At 48.2% G+C, this 19360-nt stretch overlaps 1 protein-coding gene across 1 annotated transcript; it reads right to left on the bottom strand.

Moving 5' to 3' along the window:
* Nucleotides 1-15246: 15246 nt before the first annotated feature.
* On the bottom strand, nt 15247-17774 carry LOC147971684 (uncharacterized). Its single transcript, XM_087524078.1, has 4 exons — nt 17039-17774; nt 16740-16954; nt 15652-16602; nt 15247-15576 (listed from the first exon to the last, which is right to left on the bottom strand). The coding sequence occupies exons 1-4, from the start codon at nt 17772-17774 to the stop codon at nt 15247-15249; spliced, it is 2232 nt and encodes a 743-aa protein (XP_087380204.1).
* Nucleotides 17775-19360: the final 1586 nt, after the last annotated feature.

The raw sequence follows: 19360 nt of genomic DNA, 5'->3' as shown, positions 1-19360 counted from the left end.
GCCGTTCGCCGCCGCGCCGTCACCTGGAAATCGTTCGGCCATTTCTACGAACTGGGACGGCGAGTGGAGAGGAAGGAAGGGGAGATAGGGCGCGTCGGCGATGGAGACTCTGTGCGTGCCACCGGCGCGCTGGGGTCGGCTTATATAGGCGAAGGCGGCGCGAGCACGCATGGCGGCCTCGTCTATGTGTGGCATGCGCGGGGACGCGCGTCGTCACGCCTTCACTGCGCCGCCCGTGAGGCATCAGTGGCGGAGGCTGACCGGCGCGGCAGTGCGCGACAGCTTTGGCATTGATTCGTCGCAGGAAACGAGGCGATGAGGACGACGAAGCGGCGAGAAGCGAGACGAGTCGCTGGCAAGGAGGGCCCGCGGCTCTTTCGTGCCAAAAACGATTCGCCCGGCGCCCCCGAACGCCCCCCAGCGCGCCGGGTTCGGGTTGGGTCCGCCGGCACCAATTTCGACCCGAGCCAGCGAAAATTAGGCCCTTGGGGGCGCGACTAGACCGATTTTTTGACGCCGGCGGCAGAAAAGTCGCCTGGGGGGCCTTGTTGGGGGCGCGGCTGAAAATGCTCTTAGGCCGCAAGATGTACCAGTCTTGTATAATCAGAGCATGGGTCGTGCAATTAATCCGCAAGTGCGCCAACATGCCAGTTTTAATAATAATATTGATTCAAAAACCCTGGGTTTTTTTGGGGGCAAAAACCCTGGTTTACATGAACCTGGATTTTCCTATGGCACATAAAAGTGCCAAATTTTATAATTCGTGTACCACACATGGATCGATCTTTTAGTCGATTATTTTTTTATAATAAATGGCTGTAAACATTTTTCTGACGGCAATTTGCTACTTGTTAAGCCCATTTATTATAAATATTTTAGAACAAAAATATACCTTATTCAAAAAAAAATCTGATCTATTGTAACGTGGTTTTTCTCGTGGCACTTGAGCGTGCCAAATTTTGTAAGTCTTGTACCACACACTGTATAATAATTGGTCGTAGATTTTTTTTTATAACCGCATTTTGCCTCGCGTCGCCCATTTGTGATAAATATTTAAAACGAAAATACACCCATGGGCGGAGGCGTGCAACTCCTCGTTTACTACACAGCCACCGACCATGTACTTCCTCACTGTTGCGAGGCAGCCACAGTAAATTCACTTCCACCGAGCAGGAACCCCCGGCGACAGGCATGCACTGTTTAGTGAACTCCATTCGCAGCCATCCACGACCGTAGCATCCGTTTCTCGCTCTATCTCACAGCATCCCAGCCACGCCCTCCATAGACCCTTTTCATGCGTTTTTACTGCGCCGGTGCAAAACTAAAAAGGCTCAGTCACGCTTTCAGAAGCCCGTTTTTCGCCGGCTCGGACCGAAACTGCCGGCGGACGTAGACCGAACCCGGCACCCTGCGGAGCGCCTGGGGCGCCGGCACAAGCGAAAAGAGTGTGTGGGTCCGCCCTGTCGGCGAGTCGAGCGCCTCTTCCCGCCGTTTCATCCCGCTATTCCCCCACTTCCCTCCCATTCTCTCCATTCCTTCCGCTCGCCTCCGCCGCCATGCCACCGAAGAAGTACGTCGTCCCCCGCGCCGCGGCAACCGCGACCGCCTCCGTCGTCCAGCCGAAACAGAGGAAGTCGAGGGCGCCGCCGTCCAAGCCACCGGGCATGACAAACGCCGAGTGGAGGGCGGAAGTTCAGCGACGGAAGGCTGTCACCATCGACCGGCGGAACAGGGCGATCGTCAAGAAGGCCCGTGACAACGCGGTGCGTGCGGCCGCGGCTTCGGCGGACCAAGCCGAGGCCGAGGCGACTCGCGCGGGGATGATGAATCCACCCGGCAGCCACGCTCAGTACGCGCCCTTGGGCCAGCAAGGCGTCGTTTCTCCGTCGCCGCAGCAGCCATGGGGATGCACGCCCTCGCCGGGCTACGCCGACAGGGACGCGCACGGTGGGTTCAACCCCAACGTCACCTTCCCCCATGGACACCCGGCCCAGCGGATGCCCTCGCCCGCCTTCACCGGCGTGCAGTATCCTCCATATAACTACTTGCCGCCCGCGTACCCGTCCTCCCCGACGCCCCCTCTCCGCCGTGGCGCGCTGCCCTTCTCGCACCTAGACGACATCGACGAGACCGAGGCCGACATGGAGGACATCATCGCGACAGGCTCGGCCGCGGCCGCCGCGTCTCCCGGGTTCGTCACCCCGGACGACACGGTGGATATCAGCGGCGGCAAGGACGACGAGCTCGGCTACGTCTATGGCAAGGAGGAGCAGGAGGAACAGGAGGAGGAGGACGAAGAGGAGGAGGAGGAGGAGGAGGAGCCGGCGACTGTTCCGGTGAGGAGGAGCAAGAAGAAGAAGCAGGCGGCCAGGTCCGGCGAGTCGCGCATCAAGTGGGCGCCCAAGGAGGAGGAATGCCTCGCCGAAGCATGGAAAGTCGTCTGCCTCATCCCGACCACCGGCATGAACCAGAGCATCGCGAGACGTACTTGGAGCGCATCAAGGCCGAGTTCGACGAGCGCAAACTCGTCGACCCCTACTTTAAAGGCGTCTACATGCAGCGCGGGGCGAAGGCGATGGCGAACCATTGGGGGCATATCCAGTGGCGTGCAACAAATGGCATGGGATCGTCGAGGAGGTCGCGGCTCGCCCAGAGAGCGACGCCAGTGTTGAGGATCAGGTATGGCACGCCGGTCTCCCACCTCTCTTCGTTGTGTGCGCCCGCCAACTATTTGTTCCTCCGCGCAGTTGTTGTGCATGTTCGCCATGTATCGGTAGGGCAACAGCGATGCCGAATTCAAGTACCTCCACGTTTACAAGCGCATTGACAAGTGCGAGAAGTGGGCGGAAGTTCGGCGCACCCTCGACAAGGCCAAGGAGACCTACAAGCCGGACACGCCGACTCCGGGTGCGTCAGAAGGGCGGCCGGACGGCAACAAATGTGCCATGAAGGGGAAACACGCCGACACGGCCACTTCTTGAGTGCAGGAGTCCATCTGTAACACCCCGTATGTAACTTGCCATATCGGTATTCCAAATCTTGCCATTTCCGGCACTAAGTTATTTTATTTCCACGTTGTAGGGTTTTTGTCTCCGTGTGTTTTTGTCTTTGTCATGCATCTCATATCATGTCATCATGTGCATTGCATTTGCATACGTGTTCGTCTCATGCATCCGAGCTTTTTCCCCGTTGTCCGTTTTGCATTCCGACGCTCCTATGTCCTCCGGTGTCCCTTTCTACTTCTTTTCGTGTGCGGGTATTAAACGTTCTCGGATTGGACCGAGACTTGTCATGCGGCCTTGGTTTACTACCGGTAGACCGTCTGTCAAATTTCGTGCCATTTGGTCTTCATTTGATACTCCAACGGTTAACCGAGGAACCAAAAAGGCCTCGTGTGTGTTGCAGCCCAACACCCCTCCAAAGTGGCCCAAAACCCACCTAAACCTCCTCCATCACCTAGGCCGTTCGATCACGATCGCGTGGACGCAAACCGTGCTCAACTTGGAGCCTCCTAGCTCCCTCTACCTCTATATAAAGGTCCCTCTCCCCCGAAATCTAGATCCCTAACCTAGCTTCCCCCTCCTCGTGCCGCCGGACGAAGTCCGCCAGGCCGGACACGTCCGACCTGCCCCCGCCGCCGCCACGTGTCACGACGCGACTCGCCCATGCCCCGCGCCCACATCGTCGGCCCGGAGAGCCTAGGACGGGCCCTCCCGAGGCCCATCCGGCCGCGCCCCGCGCCGCTCCTCTCCATCGCGCGCGCCGCCACCGAGTCCTCCGCCGCCCTCCGCCACACCTTCGCCGGCCGCCGCGCCTCCCCAACGCCGGCGACCGCCGTCGTCGTCTCCGGCTCGCCGCACGCCGCCCCGCGGACGTCTTCCCCGACGCCGACGCCGCCGCCTCGCCGTCCGGCCTTCTCCTCGCTGCCCCTCAACGCCCTCGCCAAGTCCGGCGACCTCGGGTCTCCTCTCCGGCGAACAGTGCCCCGGCGGCGAACCTCGAAGATTGCGCTCGATCCAGATCTGGGATTCGGATCGGTTGACTTTTTGACCTAATCTCAGGTATTTTTAGCATTTTTCCGCATGTCATAACTCTGCAACCGTTGCTCCGATTCGTGCGTGTAGCATATCGAAATGTTCATCTCGACGAGTACTTCATTTGATCTCATTGCATCATGTTCATTTGAGCTTATCTTGATGCCCTAAATGCTGTTGGAAGAGGGCTATGTGATGTTAGTTTCAGATCCTTATCAGCAAATGCACTTTTGTCATTTTTGCCATGATTAATGTGTGCCTCATATGATCTTGAGCTCTACATGTGATTTGAAGTATGACATGCCATCTTTACAGGGGTGTATGCCATGTATTTTCGTGATCTCTGTGGTGACTAGCACAAGCATGCAAAGTAGTCCTCTCAATGTTGCTGATTTCAGGGACTTAGAAATATTCTAAGTCCTGGCCTGTCATTATTTTTTATGCCTTGTGTTCATGTTGCTACCTAGTGATCCGTGCCTTTTTTGAGCATGATCAGTAAGGATGTTTTGTAGATATTGTGGTGCTCTATCCATCCATATCTTTGTTTGCAATTATGGAGCACCCTAGCTTGACTCAATCGAGCTCTACTTTTGCTATAAAATGTTCCTGGCAGAATGTTTACATGTTAAGCATTTTTGCCGAGCTTGTTGTAGTTGATCCATGCATGCTATGATGTTGCTCTTGCCATGTTTAGCTTCCATGCCATGTCTACTTGCTGGGTATATGCTTAGTTTATCATGCAATGCCTTGTGGTGAGTGCATCGAGCTCGTAAACATGCCTACTTGATATCTGTTTTGCCATGTTCCAGTTTTTCACTAAGTCTGAATCTGTTAACGATAATTGCTATGTTCACATGGTTGCCATTGTATTTTCTGATCCCTTTTGGCTTATGGTCCGTAAGGAACTTTTGTTGTATGCTTTGAGTAGCTTCATGCCATGCCTTGCTTTTCCATGATACGTTCCTGTAGCATGTTGTTATCTTGCTCTAAACATTGCTTCCTGATGTTAATTTCCTGACTTGTTGTTAATTTCACTAAGTCTGAAACCTGTTATCTTTTGCACTTTTGCCATGCTTGTTTGAACCTGCTATTGAGTGAATTAGCCGTAGCTCAGTGTTCATCTTTTTTCAAGCATCTTGAGTGGATCCCTGCCATGTATTTTGTTGCTATGTTAGAGTGCGGTAGCATGTTCATCTTGATGCATTTAGATGGCCTCGTGCTGTTAATCGCAGATCGGTGCCATATTTGTGTTGCTTGCCATTTGCAAACCGTGCATCCGTTTCCGGTGATCTTTATATCGATTTCGACCAAAATCAACTCCTCTTTCCAGTGGCACTCTTGGTTTTCCAAGTTGAGGCCAGGTTCAATCATTCCTTTCCAAATCATGCATATGCATCGCATATCACATCCCGCATTTCATGACATGTTTTGCATCATGTTGTTTGTGCATTACATGTGGTTGATTGTTGTCTCCCTTTGCTTGTTGTTCTTGCTTAGGTAGAGCCGGGAGACGAGTATGTGATCGAGGAGCCCGTTGAGTATGCTTACGAGGATCAAGCTAACATCAACTCGGAGAACTTTGCAGACAAGATGACCATACCCTTGAAATCACTTCTATCTTTGCTTGCTAGATGCTCGCTCTTTTGCTATGCCTATGCTACGATACCGACCACTTGCTTATCATGCCTCCCATATTGCCATGTCAAACCTCTAACCCACCTTGTCCTAGCAAACCGTTATTTGGCTATGTTACCGCTTTGCTCAGCCCCTCTTATAGCATTGCTAGTTGCAGGTGAAGATTGGAGTTTGTTCCTTGTTGGAACATGTTTATTGTTGGGATATCATTATTATATCTTGTCTATTTTAATGCACCTATACACTTGGTAAAGGGTGGAAGGCTCGGCCTTATGCCCGGTGTTTTGTTCCACTCTTGCCGCCCTAGTTTTCCGTCATACCGGTGTTATGTTCCTTGATTTTGCGTTCCTTACACGGTTGGGTTATAATGGGAACCCCTTGACAGTTTGCCTTGAATAAAACTCCTCCAGCAAGGCCCAACCTTGGTTTTACCATTCGCCACCTAGCCTCTTTTCCCTTGGGTTTCCGGAGCCTGAGGGTCATCTTTATTTAACCCCCCCCCCCGGGCCAGTGCTCCTCTGAGTGTTGGTCCAAACTAGAGCTCTTTGCAGCGCCCCTCGGGGAAACTCGAGGTTTGGTTTTAGTTGTACGGAGCACTCATTTGAGTGTGCCCTGAGAACGAGATATGTGCAGCTCCTATCGGGATTTGTCGGCACATTCGGGCAGCTTTGTTGGACTTGTTTTACCATTGTCGAGATGTCTTGTAACCGGGATTCCGAGTCTGATCGGATTTTCTTGGGAGAAGGAATATCCTTAGTTGACTGTGAGAGCTTGTGATGGGCTAAGTTGGGACACCCCTGCAGGGATTTGATCTTTTGAAAGCCGTGCCCGCGGTTATGGGCAGATGGGAATTTGTTGATGTCTGGTTATAGAAAACCTTAAACTTAACTTAATTAAAATGAATCAACTGAGTGTGTGGTCGTGATGGTCCCTTTTCGGCGGAGTCCAGGAAGAGAACACGGTCTCGTGTTATGCTTGATCGTAGGTTGTTCTAGGATCACTTCTTAATCATAGTTGTCCGACCGTGCCTTTGCCTTCTCTTCTCGCTCTCATTTGTGTATGTTAGCCACCAAACATGCTAGTCGCTTGCTGCAGCTCCACCTCATACTTTTACCCTTCCTATAAGCTTAAATAGTCTTGATCGCGAGGGTGTGAGATTGCTGAGTCCCCGTGACTCCAGATTACTTCAACACCAGATGCAGGGACCGATGATACCGCTCCAGGTGATTCGACTGAGCTCAAGTGGGAGTCGATGAGGACTCAGGACGATACTACGTTTCCTTTCCAGATGATCTATAGTGGTGCCTAGTTGGGGCGATCGGGGACTTTGTCGCATTTGGGGTTGTTCTTTATTTTGGTTCCGTAGTCGGACCTTGAGTGTAACTGGATGAATGTAATGATATTTATGTTATTTGTGTGATGTGGCGAGTGTAAGCCAACTATGTATCTCTTTCCCTTATTTATTACATGGGTTGTGTGAAGATTACCTCACTTGCGACATTGCTTTCAATGTGGTTATGCCTCTAAGTCGCGCTTCGACACGTGGGAGATATAGACGCATTGAGGGCGTTACACCATCGAGCACTGCATCGCTGACGCACAGGCCCAGGCCGCCCTTCGTGAAGAGAAGACCGAGGCGCGGTGGTCGGCGTTGATGTCGAGCAGTGCCGTCAAGCTCGACCTACTCCGGACCAACGTCCCCGCGAAGAAGAGGAACACTAACCTGGCTTTCCTGCTGGGCGGGGCAGACATGCTCCAAAGCAATGATGAGGCGGTCAAGGTGTGGTACTTGACGAAGCGTGGCCTCATCCTGAACCAGCTTCCATCGACGCCGCCGCCCATGCCGACGCCCATGGTGACGCCGCCGCCAAGCTTGACTCATGATGCCGCCGAGACTACCCACATCACAGAAGCCACGCCGACGCCGCCCAGCACAGAGACCCCGCCAAGCCCGCGCACACCGACGCCGGAGGCCGACCTCGCCGTCTCATGCGCATGCGCGTCCTTTGTGCTTTTTGTACGCCGAACTTGTGGCCGCTTGATCGTCGGGTTTGTGGCGTCTATTTTGTGAGCGGGAATGAGACCACGTTTGAATTTGCCACGGCTGGGGGCGGCGCCTGGGGCGTGGCTGGGACCTAGGTCGCCCCCAGGGACCAATCTAGCGCCGGTTCGCCCCCAGGCTGCTCTTTTTCGGCGCCCTGGGGGCTGAACGGCTGGAGATGCTCTCACATGCATGCCCGCCAGTGCTCGGTGCCACGCCCACACGGTCGTTGCTCTCCACCGCCACATGCCCACATCCCTCCCTAGGCACTCGCTCCCATCCACCAGAAGCCCACGTGAGCCTCCTTCCCCGTCACTGTAAACGTAGCTCTCGGCCGACGGGGCCGCACGTGCGCCAAGCCGCGGTTAGGCCCCACGCACTAGCGACATGGACCCGCAGGCCTGCCCCGCCGGTATAGCGATGAACTGCCGGAGCTTTTCGCTCGAAAGGCCCAAGAGAAAGAGCTCTTTCCTTGCCATCGACGTCCTGTCCTCCCCTTTTCCCAATCCGGCTCCGCCTCTCCCCACCACCACTTCCTTCCCTCCCTCACCTCCTCCCCACTCCACCACCAGCTTCTTGAACGCTCTCCGCTGATGCTTCTCCGCCCCACTTCCTCGTTGCCGCGACCGTAGGTGCGCCGCCCCCGCCACTGCGCGCCTTCTTCCTCTTGCTGCGGCGCTGTTGCCGCCCCACACCCGCCTCCGCGCCTCCCTCTCCGGCCTCCTCGCCAGCCTCCCGGCCTCGCTCGCGCTCATCGGGCCCGCGGCCGCCGTCGTCTCCTCCATCGCCTCCCCGTCCTCCTACCTTTGGAGCGGCCTCCCGCCTCCTTCTCCCCACAGCTCCCCCGATCACGAGGACGACGGGTAGCATTCTTTTTTCCAGCAAGTATCTTCACCTGGTTATAACAAATGTACATTAAAAAATAGACAATGTTCATTGGCTTTGGCCCATGCCGTCTGATGTGATACCATGTTTGGATATATCTTTTTTGTTCATTGGCTTGTGAACATTCACAAAAAAAAAATATCTTGAACATTTAAATTTGGTTATTGAAACATGGTATCACGTCAATGTTGGTATCACATATATATTCCTGGTATTTAGTGATACAATTTCAAACAATTATCTTTGGGTGTTTTTCTTCGACCCAGACTAGGACAGAATCACATGATGCTAAATTATCCACACATTTTTATTGCTATACTCACCCAAACAAGTTATTTGTCAATAGTTCAATCACATGCATGGTTAGGGGCATATGCTTCCCAAGTATTTGGTCACCCTAGGAGGCCTCTCATGCCATAGGTTTTTTTAGACAACGTCACGAGGCTTTATTAATTCATCACAATGTTTACAGGGACGGAAGGAAGGTTCCCGGGATGGCCTAACCAGACACGGCGGCCACCATCGGGAGATAAAGCATGCCTCGCTAAGTTGTGAGCTTCGTAATTGGAGCTCCTAAATTCATGTTTAAAGTTACACAATCGAAAGCTGAAGAGTGAGCTACTATTTCATGGACAATTGCACCATAGCTCGCAAGATTATCCTTCTGTAAATCTTCCACCACCACTTTGCAATTCGGTGCAACTTCAACCCGCCTCAGATATAGGTCATCTGCCAGGGCCAGAGCTTCTCTAATGGCTAGAGCTTCAAGGGTCGGTGGATCTGCAATTTTGTTGAAGCCAAAAGTTGATGCACCGATGAACATGCCTTCATGATTTTTGCAGATCACTCCAATAGAACCGAATCCCTGCCTAGTCACAGCCACATCAACATTTATGTTGGCATTCCCCGCCGATGAGGGCAGCCACCTCCTTGGGTTCGCGGGTCTCTTCATCGTAGTCAAGTGCAGAAGCGAAATCCGTTGAGCAAGAAGCCACTGATCCCACAACATCAAAGTGATACATATGACATATTGGAAATTAGGCTTAGTTTGTAGCTGTGAATATAGTAATGCACTTATTTATTGATAAATATGTTCTTTCAAGTGGCAGCTGGAGACTTGGCATTGATCACCTTCAGCTCGCCCAAGTAGCTCGATATAAAACTGTCTACCGAGTGGGGAGATTGGAAGATGTTCTCATGGATGGCCTTCCTTCTAACTCCCCATATGGCCCAAAGTGACACCAACAAGCGATCAAAAAGCTCTTTTGTTAATATTTCATGTATAGCAAATAGCCTGTCCTTCGGGTTCTCCTCCGCTCGTTTTATCATGTGTTGCACCAAATCCTCAGGAGCCAGCGCCCATATACTTTCTAACGCCCTCAATGCGGCTATATCTCCTACGTGTCGAAGCACGACTTAGAGGCATAACCGCATTGAAAGCAATGTCGCAAGTGAGGTAATCTTCACAACAACCCATGTAAATAAATAAATGGGAAAAGTACATAGTTGGCTTACACTCGCCATGTCGCACAATTACATAAATAAGTCATTACATTCATCCAATACACTCAGGGTCTGACTACGGTACCAAAATAAAGATCAATCACCAAATGCGACATAGTCCCCGATCGCCCCAACTGGGCACCACTATTGATCATCTGGGAAAGACACGAAGTAACGCCGAGAGTCTTCATCGAACTCCCACTAGAGCTCGGTCATATCATCTGGAGCGGTATCGTCGGTCCCTGCATCTGGTTTGGAAGTAATCTGTGAGTCACGGGGACTCAGCAATCTCGCACCCTCGCGATCAAGACTATTTAAGCTTATAGGTTAGGTAAAGGTATGATGTGGAGCTGCAGCAAGCGACTAGCATATATGGTGGCTAACATACGCAAAAGAGAGCAAGAAGAGAAGGAAAAAGCACGGTCGAACAACTATGATCAAGAAGTGATCCTAGAAAAACCTACGTCAAGCATTACTCCAACACCGTGTTCACTTCCCGGACTCCGCCGAGAAGAGACCATCACGGTTACACACGCGGTTGGTGCATTTTAATTAAGTTAAGTTTCAGGTTATCTACAACCAGACATTAACAAATTCCCATCTGCCCATAAGCGTGGGCACGGCTTTCGAAAGTTCAAATCCCTGCAGGGGAGTCCCAACTTAGCTCATCACAAGCTCTCACGATCAACGAAGGATATTCCTTCTCCCAAGACATTACGATCAGACTTGGCATCCCGGTTACAAGACATCCTCGATAATGGTAAAACAAGTCCAGCAACATCGCCCGAATGTGCTGACAAATCCCGATAGGAGCTGCACATATCTCGTTCTCAGGGCACACTCAGATTGTCCAAACTTCCGTCTAGGCCACCCCAGAGTTGCCCCTGGTGGCCACCGGCGGCTGACAAGGTGGACCAACACTCAGAGGAGCACTGGCCCGAGGGGTTTAATAAAGATGACCCTTGGGCTCCGGAAACCCAAGGGAAAAAGAGGCAAGGTGGCAAATGGTAAAACCAAGGTTGGGCATTGCTGGAGGAGTTTTATTCAAGGCGAACTGTCAAGGGGTTCCCATTATAACCCAACCGTGTAAGGAACGCAAAATCCGGGAATATAACACCGATATGACGGAAACTAGGGCGGCAAGAGTGGAACAAAACACTAGGCATAAGGCCGAGCCTTCCACCCTTTACCAAGTATATAGGTGCATTAAGATAAACAAGATAATATTATGATACCCCAACAATAAACATGTTCCAACAAGGAACGATCTCCAAACTTCACCTGCAACTAGCAACGTAATAAGAGGGGCTGAGCAAAGCTGTAACATATCCAAACAACGATTTGCTAGGACAAGGTGGGTTATAGATTTGACATGGCAAATATGGGAGGCATGATAAGCAAGTGGTAGGTATCGTAGCATAGGCATAGCAAAAGAACGAGCATCTAGCAAGCAAAGATAGAAGTGATTTCAAGGGTATGGTCATCTTGTCTGCAAAGTTCTTAGAGTTGCCTTGATCCTCGAAAGCGTACTCAACGGGCTCCTTGTTCACGTACTCATCTCCCGGCTCTACCCAAGCAAGAACAACAAGCAAAAGGAACACAATCAACCACGTGCAATGCTCAAACAACATGATGCAAACATGGTATGATATGCGGGATGCGGTATGTGATGCATATGCATGGCTTGGAAAGGAAATGATGAACCTGGCCTCAACTTGGAAATCCAAGAGTGCCACTGGAAATAAGAGTTGATTTCGGTTGAAATCGATATAAAGATCACCAGAATCGGATGCACGGTTTGGAAATAGCAAGCAAAACAAATATGGCACTGGTCTGCGATAATCAGCACGAGACCATCTAAATACATCAAGATAAATAAGCTACAACACTCCAACATGATAACAAAATACATGGAAGGGATCCACTCATGATGCTTGACAAAAGATGAGCACTGAGCTATGGCTAATTCACTCATTAACAGGTTCAAACAAGCATTGCAAAAGATAACAGGCTTCAGACTTAGTGAAATTAACAGCATGTCAGGAATTTATCATCAAGAAGCAATGTTTAGAGCACGAAAACTACATGCTACATGAACATATCATGGCAAATCAAGGCAGGGCATGAAGCTACTCAAAGCATATAACAAAAGTCCCTTACTGACCATGAGCCAAAAGGGATCAGAAAATACAATTGCAAGCATGTGAACATAGCAAAAACATAAACAAATTCAGACTTGTAGAAAAACTGGGAGTAAATTGCGAAAAACCACCACAATTGCGTCGCTTGGTGCGAAAAACCACCATTTTCATAAAAGTTTGCAGAAACCACCGTTTTTCAGTAATTTTGTCGCACAGAGCACTAACTGGTCGCTTGACCGCGTTTTGACAGAAAACCTGACGTCCCGGGCCCAGCCGTCAGGCCACGTGGCAAGGGGCAGATGGCGCGCGCATGACGCCCGTTAGCGGCGCTCCGTTGACCTGGTTCGACCGGACCAGCTCAAGCCCGCGCCACCATTCCCCATCCTCTCCCTCGTGACCTAGTTCCCCTCCCCCCCCCCCGCCGCCGCCGCCGTTGCTAGCTGAAATCAGTCGTCGGCGGCGACCGCAGCCATGGTGTCGTGGAATGACGGCGAGACGAGCTCAGATTCGGTGTTGCATCTGGCACATGAGGTCGATGAGGAACCATATGTGAGTATCCCCACTGCTCTCTGGCTAGGGTTAGGGTTTGCGATTTTCGATTTTCAGATGAGAGATTGCATTTGTTTTGATTTTCTCCACTTTGCTCTACTTAGCGCCCAGCAACAATAGAGGACAGGGATTGGTCAGGCATTGATGCCACTGGAAAGCACCTTTGCAAGCATGGGAATGCTCCTGAGAGGCTTGTTGTGTTCGATGGGCTGAACACTGGCCGTAGATTTTATGGTTGCGCCAAGAAGGTCAGTAGCAAATAAGATTTAGATCTAAATATAGCTCTGTTACTTTATTTTGTTGGAATTCTTAGACATAGCTCTGTTTTTTAGATTAGAATTACTTGATTTAGATATAGGTAATGTAATGGCTCTGTTTTAGGAATGATGTAGATACTAACTTTACAGAACTGAGAGATGTTGTTTTATTGTATTGAAATATGTATAAATGATTTACATATAGGTAATGCAATTCAATGCTGTGCTTTTTGTATTAAAGTAACCCAAAAAATTATGCACTTGTTTATAATTCACTTATCTGTTTATTGTATTGTTAACTAAAAGGAAAAAAATTGGTTGCAGAAGGGTAACAATTGTGGTGTTGTGGAATGGGTGGACAATGAATGGCCTTATGCACTAAAGAATTCATTGACAAAACTCTGGGATCTATATAAGGAAGCCAAGGCAGGCAGAATTAGAGATAATTTAGCTAATGAGGAGAAGATCTCCAAGTTAGAAGCAGAAATTAAGATGGTACAGGAAAAGTACAACCAGCACATTCAGCTTACCAAGGACTTTTGTGAATCTGTTCAGAAGTTTGTGCACAAGGAGAATTATAGGAAAATAATGATGGATGTGGATGAGGAGAAGATACCTCTAGATGCAGCTGACAAGATGATCAACTTAGAGAAAGAGAACTTTGATCTGAAAAAGAAGGTTGAAGTGGCTGAAGAGGTTGCTGCTGAGCTCAAAAAGGAGAAGAAGAAACTTGAATATAACTTACATGACCTTTGGAAGGTTGGAGAGGAGAACAAGATGAAGCTAAAGATGATGAAGGCAATCTTGGAGGAGTGAAGATGATGATGGAGTGCTTAAATTATTAAGTATTTTCAGACTATTGTGTCATGTTGTTTGAGGCTATTGTGATGCTACATGTTGATCTATTCTGTCTTGTTGTTTGTGATGCTAGTTGAATTATGAGGTATGTTTGAGACTAAGTTGGGTTGAGCCTATCTTGTCGTGTCATATTGTCGAACCCAAATATAGGGTTGAGCCTATCTTGTCGTGTTGTGTTGTCGAACCCAAACATAGGGTTGAGCCTATCTTGTCGTATTGTGTTGTCGAACCCAAACATAGGGTTGGTGCCTATTTTGTCGTGTCGTGTTGTCGAACCCAAATATAGGGTTGAGCCTATCTTGTCATGTTGTGTTGTCGACGGCACCCAAATATAGGTTGATGCCTACCTTCTCTTGTCGTGTTGTCGATGACACCCCAAACATAGGGTTGATGCCTATTTTGTCGTGCCGTGATGTCGACGGCACCCAAACATAGGGTTGATGCCTATTTTGTCGTGTCATGATGTCGAAGGCACCCAAATATAGGGTTGATGCCTGTTTTGTCGTGTCGTGATGTCGACGGCACCCAAGGGGAAATATCTAGTGCTACGGTCCTTGGCATGATACGCTGCTCCAGGGACGCATGGTACGTCAGATCTGAAATAAAGGGGCAGGATCAAGTCACTAATGCATTTACACCTTTGGTGGGCGAGCCATGGAGTTTGCGCCATGTACACATCCATTGGTGGGCGCACATGAACACCTACATGATAAAATAAAGAATTAGAACCTAAAAAAGCCTTTCGAGAACAACCCAATCTTCTTCACTCTAAGGCCTCATTCGGTTTGGAGGATTTTTATAGGAAAAACATGGGAACAAGGATTCCAGAGGAAAATTTCCTATATATGCATTCGGTTTGTAGGAAATGCGTAAAGGAATACTATTCATTTCCTATGCTTTTGGAGGAAACTACACACCCACTCAAAGCTCATTTTGCGCGTAGGAACGAGGCAAGTCAATTCCTTAGGGTGGCAAGTGCCATCCTATCAAATTCCTATACTACTCTAAATTCCTACGGTTAGATTTCCTCCAAACCGAATGAGCCCTAAACTATTTAAAATAATTGAACCAATTCATTTGTGTACTTATATTGAGAGGTCTCCTGGTGTCCAAATGATGGGCACACACACATGAGTAACCAGGTTTAAGAACTCACCACACCAACCCTGTTTTAAGGATTCGGTACTAACATGTTCCTGTTACCTAGAAATTGACAGAATTAACCGTAGGTTTTATCAACAAATAACCAAACTTCTACAGGTTTTCTGTAATGAGAGGCATATAAGGAGAGTAACAAACCTTAGGTGATTCAGGTCAAGTTAGCCCAAAGTAAGTTTTCCATTTTAGTGATTTCCACTTGCTGTGAAATAATCATCCCACTTGGTAGGCTTCCTCTTCCTCTTCTGTCCATGTGAAGGACCAGCAGCAGCCTGACTTGCAGCAGCTCTTGGAGGAGCATAAGGTGCCCTACCAGCATCTCTTGTAGTGGGTGTTGATCTGCTTGTCCTGGCAGCACTTGATGATTGTCTTTTGTTCTTGGGTGTGGGAGCTGCTTGCCTTGTGTTCCTAGTAGAAGTACTTGTAGATCTTGTGGGCTTTGGAGCAACTGGAGGCTTTGGAGCAGCTGGAGGCTTAGTAGAAGTAGAAGCAGTTTCTTGGTTCTTCCTATTGGGCTGGAAAGAGAGAAGAATGTTAGTATAAACTAGAGATCTGCAATGCAAAATGAAATGAAGGAAGAGGTTGTGTACCTCATGTTTGTTCTTTCTCATTAGAAGTGATGGCTTGAGTGCATGTCCACAGTTTGTGTACCTATGACCCTCTTTACCACAATTGCTGCATGATATTGTGCCAACTCTAGATGTATCTTTGGGCTTGGGCACCTCAAACAGACCCTTTCTTCTCTTGGTCTGCTTTCTTCCCTTCTTCTTCTTGAAAACTGGGGGGTCAATGTCTCTGGTAGGTGTCTTGGTCCAAAGATCAGGCCCAGGAACTGGGAATATAATAGGATTGTATGTTGCCATGTACATTTCTTTCTTGAAAAATGCAGAGACAAAATCCTCTGGATGCTGCTTTGATTTATATATGGCAGACACAGCATGGTGGCAGGGGATTGCTGTCATGTCCCATCTTCTGCACCCACAAGTCATTTGTGCCAAATTTACAGCATAAGTATTTTCCCCACTCTGAACCTGATAAAGATCTGGACCAGCCATTTGTGCCTTGCAGTTCCTAGCCCACTTCTTTGACTCCTCCAACTTCTCTGAGTATGTTGGAGTTATCTCCCACCTAGCATTTTGGCCCCCTATTCTTTTCTCACTGTACTTAACCATCAACTTGGTCCTAATACCCTCACACATTGTCTGGATTGGTTTCCCCCTTACATCCAAGATCATCTTATTGTATACTTCACTTAAATTGTTGACAACCAGGTCTGTCTTACAATTAGTGTCCATTGCCCATCTAGCCCATGTTTTCTCCTCTATCTTACTTAGCCACTCCCAAGCCTCTTGGCTCTCTTGTCTCAAGTTCTCCATGTTAACATCAAACCCATGTCTTGTATAAGAATATGCAGCACCATCTATATACTTTTTAAGTTCCTCCCCTCTAAACCCTGCACTTTGAAAATTAGCATATATGTGTCTTAAACAGTATCTCTGAGGACAATTTGGAAAGACTGCATCTATGGCATTTAGAAGTCCCTGCTCACATGCAAATGCATAGTAAATACTTAACAAACATGTACATAAGAGAGTAGCAAACATGCAAATATTTACATAGACAACAAGCATGAACAATAAAGGAGAGAAGCAATTTTAATTAGAGCTCTAGAACTAACCTTCTGCCTATCAGAGATAATTGTATAGTATCCAAACTGCCCTTTTTCTCCACCAATAGCTATTTTCAATTGTGTGAGGAACCAACTCCAGCTAGGTGTGTCCTCTACTTCAACCACTCCAAAAGCAATAGGATAGATATTGTTATTACCATCCCTTGCAGTGGCAGCTAGAATTTGTTGTCCTGTGCTCAGCTTTACAAAGCACCCATCCAAACCTGAAATAATACACAATTTTAGGACTACAAAGATGATTAAATGTGCAATGTAAATAATTTGAAATTTGAAAACAATGAACATACCTATGAATGGCCTGCATCCTTTCAAAAAACCTTCAATTGATGCTCCAAGACACATGAACAACCTATGAAATCTGGGATTGGTACTTGGGTGCTCTCTCACAACTCTAGTAGTAACTATACATCTAGATCCAGGGTTTGTGTCAAGCACTGTCTGAAGGTAGTCCCTGATTCTTGTGTACTGCCTTTCCTGATCACCCAGGACCACTGCCAAAGCTAGTTTTCTTGCCCTGTATGCCTTGTTCTTGCCTACCTCCACACCAAACTTTTCCTTGGTGTTCTCTATCACAGTATCAACACATGTGCTAGGATCTGTCCTTAAGCTGCTCTCAATTGACTTTGCCACATACTTAATGGGCACTTTGCAGTTCTCACCAAGAACAGGACATGTGTGTTGCAGTTGGAGTTTCTTTATGCAGAAGGTTTTCTCTTTTCCAACTTGTGAGGCAGTCATATGAAAGTTGCAGCCCTCTTGACTGCAGTCAACTATTATCCTGTCCTTGCAATTCCTATGATAGTGGAAATTCCTCCTCTGAGTTACATGCAAGTTCACTAGAGCCCTTCTGAACTGATACACATCCTCAAAACACATCTGCCAACAAATTTGATCTTCAGGTTGTTGCAGTTCCTCATTATACCACTTCCTCACAGCTCTCTTCTTAGCTCTTGATCTCTTGCCAGTATTTGGGACATATCTTATCTCCTCCTCATCTGATAATTCACACTTAACATCTTCCATGTTCTCATCAGAGGAGGGCACATAATCTGGTTCTATTGTTGCTGCAGAACTGCTGTGAGATCTGTCAGTTGGCCCTCTTCTAACTGGTAATTTTTGTGGTGGAGCTTGTTGTACTAAAACCTCATCCTCATCTGAACTATCCTCCTCACAGAAAAAAGATCTTCTGAATCTGTATCACCTTCCATGTGGTATTTAGGATCTTTTTTCTTCCTCTTTAGCTCACAAATCTTTTGCTTCAGTTCTGGATCATCAAGTTCTTCTCCTTCTGAACTATCATCAAATTGTTCTCCTTCTGAACTATCATCTACATTGTCATTTACAATGACAATCTCCTTCTCTTTCTCTTTCTGCAAATTGCAACTCTGCTGAGTTATCAGAGACTCTGCTTGAGAGTCATCTGGCTGCATTGGGGTACACCCATGTGCATTAGCTTCAGAACTGCCTTGTGATTGAAACAGCACACCATCATCATTTATCTCATAAAAAATTGGATTACCAATCTCAGAAATGGGCACTTGATCTTCACATACAGCCCCTTTGTTAAGGTCTTTTAATGCAAACAAGTCAGGTTTGCTAGCACTGATCACAGTTATGTTCACTACTTTTTTCTCTGCATACAAATCAAGCATCTCCTCCACATTGTCATCTGACATAATCAGGTCCATCCCTGCATGCCCAGCACCTACCACCTTTGGATAGTACATTGAATAACTTCCATCATAACCTTGTTCCTCTTTGATAGCTACCAAATGACTGAATGTTATGTCAGACTCCCCTATCTGCCTCTCATAATTGTCTTCTCCAATGAAATTAAACCTGACATCCCAAATTTCATCATCCAAGCTACAAAAGCAAAAGAAAATAACAATGGTTAGGACTACAACCTTTTCCAGTTATAATTTACATCACACATGTACAAATTCTTTAGTTGTACAACCATGTACAACACAATTTTTTTACATCATCTCAGAAGTATTTAAATGCCTAAAACCTATACAGAGCATATAACAGAATTATTTACAACATTTAGAAGTATTTAAATTACTACAAACCTACTCAGAGCATATAAAATAATTATTTACAGGAATTCAGAACTAGGATTTTGCACAACCAAACAATTGCTACATATTTGACAACAATAATTACATCTAACACATTCAACAGCAGTACTAAGTAAACAAGCTAGCTAACCCTAATTCTACATTTCACAGAGGTGGCAGATGCATAGAGGTAGGAGAAGGAAATCTTACTCGACACCGCCAAGACCAGAGGTATAATGGTGGATTTGGCTAGGGTTGGCCTTCCACACCTTAGCCAATGCCGCCGCCGACCTGGCTCCCACGTCGTACGACGCCGACTACTGGCTAGATGCGGCAGGAACTTCACCGCCGCCGCCCGTCATCTTCACCGCGTTGTCGCCCTCCGGCCTCAGGTGCTCCTTCTCTCCTTCGTCCTCTCCATCGCCGCAGCCGCCGCCGCCGCTGCGTGTCGCCATGGAGGGTGCGAGAGAGAACTAGGTCACGAGGGAGAGGATGGGGAATGGTGGCGCGGGCTTGAGCTGGTCCGGTCTAACCAGGTCAATGGAG

Source organism: Triticum urartu, chromosome 5A, assembly GCF_056163025.1.
Source record: "Triticum urartu cultivar PI428250 chromosome 5A, HENAU_Tu73, whole genome shotgun sequence".
Classification (NCBI taxonomy): Eukaryota; Viridiplantae; Streptophyta; class Magnoliopsida; order Poales; family Poaceae; genus Triticum; species Triticum urartu.
This window is presented reverse-complemented; position numbering and strand designations above follow the sequence as displayed.

Bases quoted from the DNA above. Each gene is read 5' to 3' on its own strand.
- LOC147971684 (XM_087524078.1), bottom strand. From the start codon at position 17,774: ATGGAAGATGTTAAGTGTGAATTATCAGATGAGGAGGAGATAAGATAT. The intron at 16,955-17,038 runs GTATGTTCATTG...GTATTATTTCAG, and splicing joins AGGATGCAGGCCATTCATAG to GTTTGGATGGGTGCTTTGTA. The intron at 15,577-15,651 runs GTACACAACCTC...CTCTCTTTCCAG, and splicing joins TGAGAAAGAACAAACATGAG to CCCAATAGGAAGAACCAAGA.